The 16,106-nt window shown below is 39.8% G+C and overlaps 1 protein-coding gene across 1 annotated transcript; it reads left to right on the top strand.

Moving 5' to 3' along the window:
• Positions 1-4,209: 4,209 nt before the first annotated feature.
• CCDC195 (coiled-coil domain containing 195) lies at positions 4,210-12,991 on the top strand. Its single transcript, XM_072621521.1, has 3 exons — positions 4,210-4,519; positions 6,857-7,106; positions 12,859-12,991. Exons 1-3 carry the CDS (start codon positions 4,258-4,260, stop codon positions 12,989-12,991), a joined length of 645 nt encoding a protein of 214 aa, XP_072477622.1. The 5' UTR covers positions 4,210-4,257.
• The last annotated feature ends 3,115 nt before the right edge of the window (positions 12,992-16,106 follow it).

The following is a 16,106-nucleotide window of genomic DNA, read 5'->3' as shown; positions in this document are numbered from 1 at the left end:
CTGGCCTGGAATCTGGAAGACTCATCTTCCTGAGTTCAAAGCTGACCTCAGTCTAGCTTTATGACTCTGAGCAGGTCATTTAATCCTATTTGCTTCAGTTTCCTCATCTGTAAAATTAGTTGGAGAAGGAAATGGCAAAACACTCCACCATCTTTGCCAAACAAACCTTAAACAGGGCCACATCACAGTAAAACCATGGAGGCAGACTGGGCTAAATGAGGTTGAGAGTAGCTGATGAGCCTCAAACCTGTTGGTGAATTAAGAGGATGTCTACTCCAAGTGTGTGAAGATTTTACCCAGGGTAATGGGTAGATGAAAACAATTTGTTCCAATGACCACAGAGGCAGCTGAAGCAAGAACTGTGGAGCTCTCAGAGCAAGAGTGGAGAACCTGTGGCCTCGAGGCCACATTTGGCCTCCAAACTGTAGGTTCCTCACCCCTGATTAGAGCTTGGTCACCATCTAAGAAGCCAAGGTCTTCCTCTGCATCCTAGGCCATCTCCAATCATCTTGACTTTTGTCCTGTGACTAGACTTTGATGACTCAGAAAGGGAGAGTGAGGCTGAACACTGTAAGCCAGTTCACAGGTGAGTCAAGACATCACCCTGGTCCTTTCTGAGAAAGAAGGACAAACAAGTTAATCACATTGAACTTTTCAAAAATGGCATTGTTCTCACTCCACCAACATCACGGACCAAGCCTTTGGTGCAAACCTTTTCAGCTAAGTGTGCCACAGGTTGAGTCTGCTGGTGCATCCTTAAAGGACTGAGCATGAGGAGGAATCAGCATAGTACTTCAGTAGATTTAGTAGGCATTTAATAAATGTTGAATTTATGAATAGGTATTAAATTGATGAATGAACAAGCTCCCATAAGATACTGACATGTTAAACTAGAAGAAATTCTCAAAAAAGAAATAATTTAACTCCAAAGAATAAATCTCCAAGGATAGAATTTCAGGCATTGTGGCAGCCCTGTGAATGAGATATTTGGAAAGGATTGCAGGGAAGGTCTTGGGCCCGTCAAATTCAAATACAAAAACCATGCCAGGTTGTCATAGGCTAATTCTGGCATAGTCTAACAGATAGGCACTCAGAAGCCATAAAAATCTAATATTTAAAGTTCAAAAACTCATAAAAATAAAAGGATAATAAAATCCAATTTCCCTTTGGAATTGGAGGAAGGCCCCTGGAGATAGTTTTATTTCCTTGGAACATTTTTGACTGTCTTCCTGCTCCCAGACCAATCTTGTTAAAGCCAAGGGCGCCCTACCACCAATTTCCCCTTTTGCCTTGCTGTGGCTTTAGTAGTCTCAGGAGCCAACCCAAACTCCCATAATACAGGTGTCTTGATGAAGTATAAGTGAGGTACAAGATTTCAAAATGGTGCACTAGGAAAGATGACACAGTCACCAGAGAGAATAAATCAAGGCAGTTTTATTGAGGGGAAATTTAATAAGAGGGGGCAATTGAAAACCATGGAACCTATTTCCCATGGGGATTCAGGGTGGAATTCCATTAGGTTTTTACAAGGTTATCTGGTCCTAGAAGGACCAGGCACTGGGGTCGGGGAGGTGGGGGGAGGAAAAGGACCCTAGACCAGGAAACTGGCATTGATTTCCCACTGGAGGAGAGGGAGAAAGGGGGAGGGAGGGAGGGAGAGAGGGAAAGAGGAAAGCAGGAAGAAAGGGAGGGAACACCTGGAGAAGTGGTGTTGATAATCAACCCCCCACCTTCAGGAAAGTAGGATTTTGCATCTATTGAAGGGTGTACTTTACCAGGTGACTCAGGAGGATTTGAGCCTCCTCTGGCACTTGCTCTTTCAGCAGGGTGAGGGGGCTTTTGAGACCCTGTGCTGTTCAGTCAGTTCTGACTCTTCCTGACCCCATTTGGGGTTTTCTTAGCAATGATACTGGAGTGGTTTGCCATTCCCTTCTCCAGCTTATTTGATAGATGAGGAACACGGTTAAATGACTTCCCAGGCCCACACAGCTAGTAAATGCCTGAGACCAGATTTGAACTCAGAAAGATGAGTCTTCCTGACTTCAGACCAAGCATTCTATTCACTGTGCCACCTAGCCACCGTTGAGCCCTTTATATAGGTGCTAATAAACCAAACCTGGTGGAAACCAAATCTTCTGGACTTGACATAAAATATCAGTAAAGTTGAACCTCGCAATATAAATGTTCAATTTTGCTCCAGAAAAGAGACAGGGAGCATGAAGCATATGGGTTATCAGAATTCCAAAATCAACACCTGGCATTCAGCTCTAAGATAAACTACCAAGCACATAGACTGTCAGGACTCTTAACTCAGAAACAAATGTACAAATCTGTTTAAAATGACTTCTATGTAATGAAAATAGAATCCTTAACTATCATCCTAACATATACTGTACCCCACTATTTTTACAAAAGGATTCCAATGCCCGCCTGAACATGAGGTCATGTTGACTTCCCAACGTTTTGCAAAGAAAAAAAAGAAAGAAGAGACAGAAAAATCACTTTCTCAGTTCAGTTCCCAGTCAGAGCAGATCCAGGGTAGAGTTCAATCCCTTATAGCTCTACCAATGCCTTATAGCTACTCAAGAGGGAAAAAGGGGAGAGGAAACAGGCATTATTAAGTGACTACACTATACCAGGCATTGTACTAAGCACTTTATAAATAACGTCTCATTAGATTCTCACAACAACCATGGGAGGTACATGGCATTACAATCTTCATTTTACAAATTAAGTGACTTGCCCATGATCACACAGCTATTAAAGGCTGTTATTGTTCAGTTGTTTCAGTCACGTCCAACTCATCATGACCCCATTTGTGTTTTTCTTGACAAAGATATTGGAGTGCTTTACTATTATCTTCTCCTGCTCATTTTATAGATGAGGAAACTGAGTCAAACAGTGTTAAGTGACTTGCTCAGGGTCACACAGCTAGTAAGTGTCTAAAATCACATTTGAGCTCAGTGCTCTGTGTACCATGTCACCACTAGCTACCTCTAAGGTAAAGCTATCTCTATCCTGAAACAGGTCTTCTATATTTAAGTATTCATGGAGTTTCCAAAAACATGCTGTTCTTGACAATGGTACTCATTTAAGATTCTTGCTTTTCATTTGCAACAAAGAAACCTTTTCAGGAAACAAGTAAAGAAGGCTGCGCTTCAGATCACATTTCCTTTCTCATGCAAGATTAATATCTAGTTCGCCTCCCCGTACAGTCTCAGAACACATTCTTTGTCCTGCTGGCAAACCTTCATAAAGGCACAACAGAGGGAAGAAAGAGAGGGCACAGATGCCCGAGAGTGACATCCTGCTGTACCTGGGCTTTCTTCATACCAATGTGGTCGCCATTGTCATCGTCAGATTTTAATCATACTCATGGATTTTTTGTGTCTATGCTCTTAAAGATGCCGTAATCCGTTAATGCCCAGAGCCAAAATTAATAATTCATCACATGGGAATGAAACTATGAGACATTTTTATGAGAAGAGTTTTCACCCATGTCTCTTCTGACATGCTTTGTAATCATGTGAAGCATTTTACCATGGAAATGCCATTTGAAAATGTCCTCTGGTAGCTAAGCGTAGGTGGGGGAGGGGAACTCCCATATGAGTCTGGAGGTAGGAGAAGGATTAAGATATTTTGTAGACCAGGGATTTTTAACGTTTTTTTGTGTCATGAGTCTCATCGGCAGACAGTCTGGTGAAGCCTATGGACCCCTTCTCAGAATAATAACTTTAAAATAATTGAAGGAAATGTTGAATTTCAGTTAGTGGTTAGTGAAACTAAAGATACCTTTTTTCCATCCAAGTTCACAGACCTTCTGAAATCTATCTATCAACCCCTTAGGGCTCTAGACCCCAGGTTAAAATCCCCTGTTTTAGATAGATTAATAGGCTAAAAAGTTAACATTTGGGGGGAGGGCTTTTTTCTCCTTTAGCTGTAGGGCAATAACCCTGAGTCCATGGATCTATGGGAAAGGAAATGATCAGCAGAAAAGCTCTATCCTGAAAATTGAAACCCTAGATGAATAAATCATGGAGACCCTCAAAGCACCTTGATAACTGAACCTAGCTCCCCACAAGTGCTGAAAGATGGCATTAACTTGGATACAGGGAGGGAGGACATCCATTGTTCAGGAGAGTTTAAGGACAAGACCAGTCAGGTACCCTGATAAGGTAGCTTATCTCAGGCAGGAGCAGGAACAGCAGGTGACCAGACTACCCCTAAACCACTAGCAGTGGACAGTGGCAAAAGGCAATGGAAGGAAATACCCAGCTCTTGAGGGTCATCCACGAAATGCGTTCTGAGATCAACAAGCTGGAAAGGGAGAATAGGGCCCTCCGTGTGGAGCTGGACTTCGGTAGCCAGAAGGCCTCTGGTTGGAAAAATAAATTGGAAGGAAACAGAGAAGAGGGAACCAGAAAGCCCAACGTTCTCAGAGAAGAGCCTGTCACTGTGCCCACAGGCATTCACAGGACGATCTCAGCAGATTCTGCACTGGCCCTGAAGGAGCCCAAAGGTATCACGTATCTCATGCTGCTCCTGACTTGCGTTGCACATTAGCCAGAGAAGGCCCTCTGTTTCCCAGATAGGAGACTTTATTTGCCTTGCATGTTATACACAATAGTCTCTGCTGAGCTTTTTGGTACAGAGTAGCTAATCAAAGATATCTTGGAGGAGCTTATTTCAGAGCAGTCAAAGATAACCTCAAGTAGCCCCAGGGAGAGGAAAAGTGCCAAGCTCTTTCTAGCCATATGAAAAACAGAATTTTTTTTAAACCATCTGATTTCAAATGTGCTATTAAAATAGAGCACACAAGATGCAAAATTTAAGAGCACAGGCTCTGCAGTTAGGAGACCTGGATTCAAATTCTACCTTTACGACTGTTTGACTTTGGGAAATTTGCTAAAATATCCCTGGGACTCAGTTTCCACATCTGTAGGGGGTTGGATTAAAAGGCTCCTGAGGTCCCTTCTAGCTTTAGATTCACAATTTTATGAACTGGGGCTTGTGCAAGGTCTCACAAAAGCTCTGCAAAGAATCTTACCCAACTTTATGAATACATTCCCAATGATAATACAGGCTGATATATCATTTCTAAGTAAGTTAGTTAATATGAATACTCAGATATCAAGTGTGGAGTCAGGAGACCTAGGTCCCAGTCTTAACTCTACCACTTCACACAGACAGATTATTTAGCCTCTAAATATGCTTCCTTGTCTGTAAAGTGGGGGTAATGATATTCATCATATGAAAGCCTTTTATTTTAAAGTGATTCGGGAAGCAGCAGAGCAGAAATAGCCCTGTGCTGGGAGAAAATTAACTCTGGTTTTAATCTTGGCTCTGCTGTGAGACTTTGGGCAAGTCACCACTGGTCTCTCTGGGCTTTACTGTCCTCATCAGTAGCATGAAGAACTTTGACTAATTGATCTTTAAGATCCTTTTCAGCTCTTAGCTAACACCAGATGAGATGTATATGTAAGATGCTCCTCAAAACTGAAAACTATATGTAAATGGATTACGATACTGGGATATGTAAAAGGAAATTGCTATACACATATGTGTCTGAGGATGGATCTTGTTTATCTGGGCAGCAAAGGAAATGGATCATATTTCTTTCCAGGCATCACGGTATTCAGGAATAATTATTGGATTTGGCATCAACAGAGTTTTATAGCCGTTTTTCAGCCCTTTTGGGGTTTTCTTGGCAAAGATACTGGAGTGGTTTGCCATTTTCTTCTCTGGCTCTTTTTACAGATGAGGAAACTGAGACAAACAGGGTTAAGCGACTTGCCCATACTCACACAGCTCCTAAGTGTCTGAGGCTAGATTTGAATTTAGGGATTCCTGACTCCACATCCAGCACTTTATCCACTGTCTCACCCATGTGGGTTCTAATCCTGCATCTGATACTTGAGAGCTGTGGGATTGTGGGTAAACTCCTTAATCTCTCTGGGTCTTTCATCTTCAGTAAATCTGTAAAATGAGAATAATATCTATTATTATAGGAATCTTGTGGGTAGTAAATTAAATTATATTTATGCATATATATTTATAAAATAGATATTTTATCTGTGTGCCTATGGAGAGTGCTTCACAAATTTTAAAGCTTCATTTGTATGCCAGTTATCACCCTCACCATCATCATCGTTATCATAACATAAGAATCATCATCATCCAAGTCAATCATTCACTAAAGTTTTTCATCAGACTCCCTTGGTTACAGGGACAACAGACTCCATCTCTTACAGATGGGGAACAAGATGCTGATGGATCGCATGAAATGCATGAATAAAATATATAAAAGAAACAATAATGACAATAACCAGCATTTATATAGTATTTAAGGTTTGCAAAGCATTTTACAAATATCTCATTTGATCCTCTCAATAACCCTGGGAGGTAGGTGTTATTATTCCCATTTTACAAATGAGGAGAACTGAGACAAACAAATTAAGTGACTTGCCCAGGATAAAACAGCTAGAGAGTGTCTGCGGCTGGTTTTGAACTCTGATCTTCCTGACCCTACATCCAATTCTCTATTCTCCATACTACCAAGTTGCCTCTAGCTAGCCTTTATCTCCAGTAACAGATACAAAATCCATTCTTTTCCCAGGGTCAGACAGCAAACTAGGGCTAGAAACCATATGAAAACCCAAGTCACGAGATAAATAGTCTGGAGCATTTCCCACCAAACCAGGCCACTCACTTCATGCCAGAATGAAATATTCCCTTTAATCAGTAATGTTTGACTTTTGACAGAGTCCAAACCAGAAATTTAATGCATTATTCATGGACTTAATTAAATGGGTGGATTTTATTTTTTATTTTATTTTTGTGAATGTCTGCTACACAGGTAATATCATGACTGTTAGACGTTATACCATTTCTTCATCTGTTCATTCTTTTGCGGCCCACGAGCATTGTAAATCGGGAAAAAGACATCTGAGCAGCGCAATTCTAGAAGCCCAGGGAATAATGAAATCACCAGCCAGCTCTCCAGTTACGAAGCTAGCCAATGAAGATGGAAAGGGGCTTGCAGCGGATTGTTTTGCCAGCAACACCTCTAATAAAAGGACTTTTCAAGATCATGTTTTTAAGTGCAGGTAATATATTATGTATATATATGCATATATATACATACCCATGCCCATATATCTACATATATACACACACAATCACAGATACACATACATATTTGTACATTATACGTACACACATGTATATATTTACATACTGACAGTGTTATGAGATCATGTCAATCAGTCAACAAGCACTTATTAAACAACGTGCTAAGTGGCATAATGAATAGAGTACTGGACCTTGAAACAAAATCACCTGAGTTCAAATCTGTTCATATAATGACTAGCTGGGTGACCTTGGACAAGTCATGTTTCCTCAACTGTAAAAAAAAATGGGGACAATAATAACATCTCCTTCCCAGGGCTGTTGTGAGGATCAGATGAAATAATGCTTGTAAAGTGCTTAGCAAAGTTCTTGGCACATAAATGCTTGTTTCTTCCCTTTCTTCTAAGTACTGGAAATACAACGAAACATAAAAGCGCGGCCCCTTCCTTCAAGGAGTTCTGTTAGTAAAATGTCACGCTATCATAGGTACCTCTAAAAACCGAACCAACCAAACGGAGAATGGAAAATGGTCCAGCAGGGACCTTGAGGATGCCCACCATGGCTCATTCCAACCCAGAAGTCAAGTGGGGGGAGTTTTCTGCTTTGAGAGGTGAAGAAAGGTGATAAACTTCATTTATCAACATGACAAGAAATTAGGATTTTCTGAATCATAGAGTTGGAAGGAATTTCAAAGGTCTTATAGTCAAACCCTGCCATTTCACATCTGAGGAAAATGGTGCCCAGCAAGGTTAAGTAAGTCACAGAGCTTGGATCTGAACTCAAGCCCTCTGACTTCAAGTTCAGAAAACCTAGATTTGGGCTGACAACTTTCCCTCAAACACCAAAGAAAACACTTGTTGAAAAAAATGGTGAAGTAGGAAGTTTTATCTTGGCTGTTGAGGAATAATAACCCAATGAAATTTCTACTAATCTGTTACTTCCCAAAGCTTTTGCTGGCCCTTATATAGATATGCAAGGTTAATAAGATGCAGGATACTGTCTATAAAGTCTGTCTTTAATTGGAGATTATAACTGTAATATTAGCTGTCATAGTTCATACTTACAGAGATTGATTTTAAATTTTATTTTTATATTAGCTACCTAAAGAGTCAGTTCTCCTATTTTGCTGGAGAGAATTTTTGGAATTGGGTTTAATTTTACAGAAAGTTATTATATTGTTTTCAAATTTTATAATTCAATTTCTGACCATAACTAAGAGCTATTTTTTTATTTGTTTATGAGAAACTGTGTTGTTAATTGTATTATGTGTGTTGGTTTGGGAGAAAAATTTGGATTATTAGAACTATGGGCTATATATAATTTGAATACCAGGTTCACATCATGGGTTTTAGGGGTGAGCAAACATTCTTTCAGAGACCTCAAGAGAGAGCAAGAAGCCTTCATCAAACCCTGGTTCTTGGCTTCCCTTGTTGCAACACTAAGCATCAAGAAGAGAAAGAGGTGACAAGAGGAATCTCCCTGGGGCCTTCTCATTGAACTATAGACTAGCTTTGTATGATTAATTCAGACTTTAGTAAATTTGGGGTTAAGTAGGCTTTTATGGAAGGCCCAGGGATCACAACCACAATTCATCATGTTGTTTCTTTCAAATTCCAAAATAAGATTTTGGAACTCAGCCCATGCTAAGTTGGATGTTGGCAATAATTGAAAGAACAAAGTGGTATTTGCATTAAAAATGAGTGCCAACTGGGCTCAATATTAACCAGTCAATATATATTGTCTGACCACTTTATGCATGAGTTGAGTATGACAGCTGAGCATCTAAAAGCATAAATATAAGTCTAATTTTATCAAGCTATGTAAGTCATTTGCTAAGTTGTAGTCATTTCCATTTTTTGAGTTGCTTTCCTGAAGGCTAAATGGCTAAATAATCTAAATCAGATCATTATCCAACCTACCATTTGGTAGAACCATTTATTGTAATAATAGCCTTTGAGAGAAATTATGAATATTGAGAATCAATTTATTTGGGTTGATTTTTTTAATCACATGAAGAATCAGATGATTTTCTTCATGAGCTTTTCCACTATTCCCCTTTTCTCTTTGCCTGTCTTCCTTTTCCTTTCTTTCTTTTCCTTCCCTTCTCTTCCCTTTTCTTTCCTTCCCTCCTCTTTCCTTCCCTCCTCTTTTCTTTTTTCCTTTTCTCTCCTTCCTTCCTTTCTTTTTTGTCTTTCTACCTTTCTCCTTTTCTATCCCATCCTTGAATAATATTCCAATTTGTTCTACTTCAAAGGAAGAAAAGTAAACTGTATTATTGAAAAAGTGGAGCACAACTTTTGGCATACACACAAGACAGCTTAGGACTTGTGAGCTCTGCCTCTTCCTTTTCCTTCCAGACAGATGGCTTATTAAATGCATTCAAATAAACCTCTTTCTCCTTTGTCTGTTACAAATCCCATCATCTGAAACCTACTGAGTTTCCTTTTATGTAATCAGTAACCAAATACTGTTTTGACAAGAATAAGTCTTCACTTGGGGAAAAACATAAGCTTAGAAATGGAGCCAGCCCCTCCTGGAATGCCAGTCTTCTCAGGAATGCCTCTGCCACCCCATCTCTCTAAATTACCTTCAAGTTTTGCCCTCCCAATTGCTTCAATTTTCCTGCAGAACAGAGGGTGTGGACACTTGATTCAAATGCAGCTCAGAACTCTCTAGCTCAAGTGATCCCCCAGTTTTAGCCTTCTCAGTAGTAAGAATTTATTTCCAGGCAGTTAATGTTACTAAAACCTCAATTCCCTTGTTCCTCCTGAGCGAGGTGAAATTTCAACAACCTGGTTAAAAGAGTTCTAGACTCTAATCCAGGAGAAGCGGGACCCACTCCTACACCTAACACTAATCTCTTTTTCCTTGTGTGTAAAATGAAGGGTTTGGATGATTTGGACTCAAGGTCTTCTCTAGTTCCAACACTGTGTGAGTCTATGAGAGTGGGTCTCCATTTCCCTCTACCTCTTCTTCATCTCAGTCTCCATAAGAGTTAATTGAGCCTTACTCAGTTACCTTGGGCTAGTTACATAACCTTTAGGAGACTTTTGTCTCCTCTTCTGCGAAATCAAAAATCTGGACGAGACAACCTTGAGTCCTTTCCAGCTCTGACATGATATTTCAAGTGTGTTGGGGATGGAGAGAGCTTGAAAGCCTTTTTATGTTCCCTCCCCAAAAGTACTACATGGGTTCATAACAATTTTTGTGCTGTATACCTCATAGTGAAGCCTATGGACTCCTCAGAACAGTGTTTTTAAATATATAAAATAAAATACATAGAATCACAAAAGAAACTAATTATTCTGAAATACAATTATTGAAATATTTTTTTAAAAAAATTCTTAGGACCCAAAGTTGTTTCTTTAATCCCACCCCCATTCTAGTTCCTGGGTCCAACTCTGGAGGAGAGAGTGAGGCTGACAACTTTGCAAAGCTCTGACTCACTTCAATTCAATTCACTCACAAATCAAGACATCAACTTCATGGTGTCCTTGGCCCTCTTTAAGAATGAAAGACCAATCTCACCAACTTTATCATATCATTGACTGACCACTTAACTAAGTGATACATGGAGGAATTCTCAGAGGCCAAAGTGAGAAATAAGATCTTCTTTAGCTAGCAAGTTAAGTAAGAGTTCCTTACTCAATAACCAATCCCCACACCACCTCCACAAAAAAGCAGAGTTCATGAATGCCAAGTGTGAAATTATTCTTGGTAACTAGGGACAAGAGAGGAAGTAGGGTGTAGTGCTGTTGTGTCAAACTCAAATAGTAATGGTTCCCTGAGAGGCACATTATTTAGTATTAGTTAATTATTAATATTTAATTATATTATTTAATTAAACTTTTCCCAATTATATCATAATCTGCCCCATCTTCATCCCATCACTACCACCTACTTCCTCTTCCTGTCTCCCCTATCTCTCAATTCCCCCATACCCTCCACTCCCACCCCTTAGGCCCAGCCTTCCCTGAGTAGTAGAGAGAGCTGACTGTCTGTATCAGGAAGACCTGAGTCTGATTCTTGTATTTTATATGTTCTGGCTGTGTTACCCTGGACAAATCAGCCTTAGTAGAAAGAATTTCCTCTCTGGGAGTTCCCTACATGAATAAAGTTTAAAATTCAATGAAAAAGAAAAACACAAGTGCTTAGGTTAATTTAAAAAGACAGCTATCAATTGGTCCTCTTCTTATGGGAATGGAGTGAAGAGGGGTGAGATGGGTAGGCTCCCTCAAAGTATAGTGACCTGGAGTCCCCCAGATCTTCCCCAGGAGAATGATGTCTATTCTGGTGCTTATTCAAAGTGCAAAAATTCCTAGTTACAGCCCTGAGAGTTTGGGAGGGTCTAGTTCATGTAGGTGGGAAGAATTAGCAATGACTTTGAATCGATCCCTTTCCAGGCATATTCTCAGAAGCAAGTTGGTATGACTTTGTACCAAAATCTATTGAATACCGTGGCAAGTAAAATTTAAAGAATGGGCAAAATAATCATCCAAATAATACTCATCCAAGTCTGAATAAATGAACCTATAATTATTTAAGTAGGATGGACATTTCAATAATCATCAGTATTAAAAAAAAAAAAAGATTATGTTAAGTTCCAGGAGCACAAAAAACAAAGAATCTCAGGCTTAGAAGAAACCTCAGAGGCATCTAGTCCAACCCATACTTGAATATAATATCCATCCTTTTGTTAAAAACTTCTCTAATGGAAAACCACTACTCTTCCTTGCCCCAGGCCCCTCCCCATCCCCACTCCCATCCCAGGCAGCCCTATTTTGTTTTCGGAAAGCTCTAATTATTGGAAGGTTTTTCATAATCTCAATCTTCCAACTTCTACCAGTAGCTACTAGTTCTTCCTGGAACCAAGCAATATAAATCTAGAGTCTAGATCTTCTAGGTACAGCCCTTCAAATATTTTAAAAATAGATTGTGTCCCTCCCTACACACACCTTAAGTCTTCTCTTCTCCAGGTTAGACACCTCCACTTTCTCCAATTGATCCTTGTTTGGGATGATCTCATGGTTCTTCTCCATCCTGATTACCTTAATAGGATCAGAAGCTTGAAGGTTCTCATAAACTGTTAGAAAGGATCTTGGAGACCATCTAAACATAATAGAATAGGATTTAGAAGTGGAAGAAACCTTAGAATGATCTAGCCCAACCCCTGCATTCTGCAGAAACACTCAATAAAGTAAAATGGCTTGTCCAAGATCATACAATAAGGTGGGAACTTATATCTGGTTCTCTTCTGTATTCCAGACTCCTTAGTGCCATTTTCCTGTTTTATTAATAAATAAGCAATCAAAAGTAATTTAGGGGCAGTTGATTTCCCCTCTCAGTCCCTCAGTTTTGACATTTAAGTTGAAGAGGTTGGATTCCATCTCTGAATTCATAACATCACAGATTGAGAGTTGGAAGAGTCTAGTTCAATACCCTCAGTTTTCAGATGAGAAAAGTGAGGCTCTGAGAGAGAGGCAGTGACTTGCCCAAGGTCAAACAGATGTAAGATTTAAACTAATATTCTCTGACTCCAGAGCTAGCATTATTTTTACCATCTCACTCCTCTAGCATTCTATGTTTAATAATGCTTTAAAAATGTAACTACTAATCATTTATTATATTGGATTTGACAAAATGCTAAACGTTTTATAATCAAATCGAAAATGCCTGCCTGAGGACTCAGCCAAAATCTTAACTTGCTCTTCTTTCATTCTGCTTTCTTAGGGGCAAGATAAAGGCAGTGAGTTTCCTGTTACCCATTGAGATGTCATCATATTCCAAAGACCCAGATTCATTGGAATGCACAGAAAATCAGGACCCAAAGCAGCTGAGCACCATCATGGAAAAAGACATGTGAGAACAGTGAATTTTTAAAGACCAATTGATTCTGAAGATGAGAGCCTTAAAATGATCACTCTGTGTGTGTGCATGTGTCAGGTTTCTTCTGCAAAGTATTTTTGGCAAGATACCCTTTGAGAATCACAAAAGACTTTGTGTTGGGTCACTGGCCTCTTGTTTGGCAAAGAGTCCCTGAATCTGTTGAGAACAATTGGTAATGAGATCTCCATAGATCTCATTCTTGTACCCGGAGGCCTGATTTGTGTACTGCTGGCTGCTGCTGCAGGCCTGTTGCTCATAAAATGAGCCACTTCATGGCATAACGACATGCTCCACGCTCACAATGTATGGTACTTATCTTTCCAGGAGATGCTATTAGTTCCCTTAGACTTGTTCTACCTCTGAAACAATCATGCTTCTCCTACCAAGTTCCATTTTTAATTAAAGATATAAAAATGATAGTCTCTGATAGCCATCCCTCTGTCATTCTTCATCAGGTTATGGCCCCAGGGGCAAAGGCTCAACTTGGACAATTCATGGTGTAGGCTTTATTTATTATTTGTTAATCTTCAGTAAAATGGGGATAAAAATAGCACCTACCTCCCAGGATCAAATGAAGTAATTGCAAAGTACTTCACATGGTGATTGGAACATAATATATGATATATATATATATATATATATATATATATATGTGTGTGTGTGTGTGTGTACACACATATAGGTACACATAAATATGTTGCTATTATTAATATTATCATTATCAATATTACTCCATGTATGTGGTCCTCTAAGGGAATGAGTCCTTTGGTTAACAAGATCATGCCAACTTTGTTGAGTCTTTTCAGGAATCACTCCTAAATACACACAGGTACCCTTAGTTTTTTCTCTACCCATAACACCCAGGCTCCCCTGGCCAACATATTTCCTCTTCTCTCCATGCATGAAGAATTGACAATTAACACATATACCTGCCTTTGGACATAGAAATCCCCACTTCTGAGAGGTCTAAGGATTCCTTCCTGATATCTATCTTTCTATATCCTCTATCTACATAGTCATCTCAACTTCTCATTTCCTTTGTCACACATCAAATCAGACTCAGTTTCCCATAATGAACCTTTATATCCAACTCTTTTGCAAAAATAGTATTTCTAGCTAATCAGCAAGTACAACCTTGTCGGGAGTAATGTGGCACAGAGGGTAAGGGTGAAAGTGTTGGAGCCAGATCCAATTGTTTTCCAGCTTAAGCTCCTATGAGGATAACCGGATCATCTCACATGAGATGAGCTGAAGGAATTGGGAGTGTGTTACTGGGAGAAGAAAAGACCGGGATTCAGATCCCAGTTCTGCCACTTAGACTGCCCCTGTGACCTTTGCAAGTCAGTTAACCTCTCTACGCCTCAGTTTCCTCATCTGTAAAATTGAGAATTAGACTTGATGACCTTGAAGGTTCACTCCAGCTCTAAATGTATGATCCTATGAACCCGTCTATATTATCCTTAGTGTGAAGCTTTCATGAAGAGAGATAGTCCTCCCTGAGGCGTGTGATCTTTCTAAAACTAACTGGTTCTCTTTCCAATCCTAACAGCATTGACTGTTACTCAAAAGCCCATTTTGTTTTTAGAAAAGTCTAATTGTTAGGAAGCTTTTTCTCATATCAAGATGGCAGCTTCTAGCCTTAGTGGCTCGTTCTCCCCCCTGAAGCCCAAAAGTATAAATCCAGGATCAATGTCTAAGAAGAGACAGCTAGTCTCCCTCCACACGTCCTAAGTCTTCTCCAGGTTAGATGCCCCCAGTGCCTTCAATTGAATTTCCTATGGAATTATCTTATGATTCTTCATTAGGCTGAAGTTCGCTCAGCCTGGTAGCCTTGTACAGCAAGAAAATGTGGGCATATTATTATTATCTCCTATTGTAATTCTTCTTCTTTTAAAGAGGGCAGAGATAATGACCAAGTTATTGTTTAGGTCTGAATGTGTGATTGCCTCAATGTAGAGAAAGCCCCCCATGGGGACTCTCCATGGAGGCAGATCAGCAATTCTGTGTAATTTGTCATCTTAGGGAATTGCCTGGAGGATTGAGACAAATGCTGCGCTGCTGGCGATGTGGCTAGTATGTGCCAGGAACAAAATGTGAATCAGGGCTTTGGAAGCAATACCGCTTCTCTAGAGTACCAGAGTAATGGTGTAACTTACTTAGGTCACATAGTCAAGAGAAGCAAGGATAAAAGTAGAACCCAGCTCTCTGTCACTGGGTTTCTCTTCTTTTCTCGCTATACACTATTGCTTCCAATAAACCCAATAGAACCACCGTGAGTGTGTGTGTGTGTGTGTATGTATGTATGTTGTACAAGACATGTGTGGAAATTTATGGGAAAAGTGGATAGGAATGGTTGTCACAAAAAGACGTGACGCCAAGGAAACTGACTGATCTACAGAAAATGTCTTCAATGTCTCAGTTTACATTCTTGTGGCCAGTTCCCTATTCTACCTTGTTCCCCTAAATGTTCCTAAAATGCACCTTTCCAAGTACAAAGAGCCATGGCTCATACCATCCAAACCTGGCCCAGATCCAGGTGAACTAAAGGGAGAGAGGAACAAGAACAGCCTGAGACCAAGAAATGAATCAGCAAAAGTGCTTTCTCCCAATACTGACTCAAAAATAAGAATTAAGCTAATTCACACTTCTACTTCTGTTGTAGACATGCTACATTATATATACGTCATGCAAAAAATCATAAGGAAGGTTGATTGCTTCCATTTATATGTTTTATTCATTCAAGATCAACGACATACTCTGCTTCTATTGGACCACATCTGGCTATTAGGCTCAATTCTGGGCATCACAAGGTGGTGCAGTAGATAAAAGTGTTGGACTTAGAGTCAGAAAGACTCATCTGCCTGAGTTCTAATCCAGCCTCAGACAGTTACTAACTGGGAAAGTCACTTAACCCTATTTGCCTCAGTTTCCTCATCTATCAAATGAACTGGAAAAGGAAACAACAAACCCTTCTAGTATCTTTGCCAAGAAAGCCCCAAATGGGGTCATGGAGAGTTGGAAATGACTGAAAAATGACAACCACAACAAACTGATAAATTGGAGTGAGCTCAATGGAGAGAAACCAAGACAAT

Source organism: Notamacropus eugenii, chromosome 6 (assembly GCF_028372415.1).
Source record: "Notamacropus eugenii isolate mMacEug1 chromosome 6, mMacEug1.pri_v2, whole genome shotgun sequence".
Taxonomy (NCBI): domain Eukaryota; kingdom Metazoa; phylum Chordata; class Mammalia; order Diprotodontia; family Macropodidae; genus Notamacropus; species Notamacropus eugenii.
This window is presented reverse-complemented; position numbering and strand designations above follow the sequence as displayed.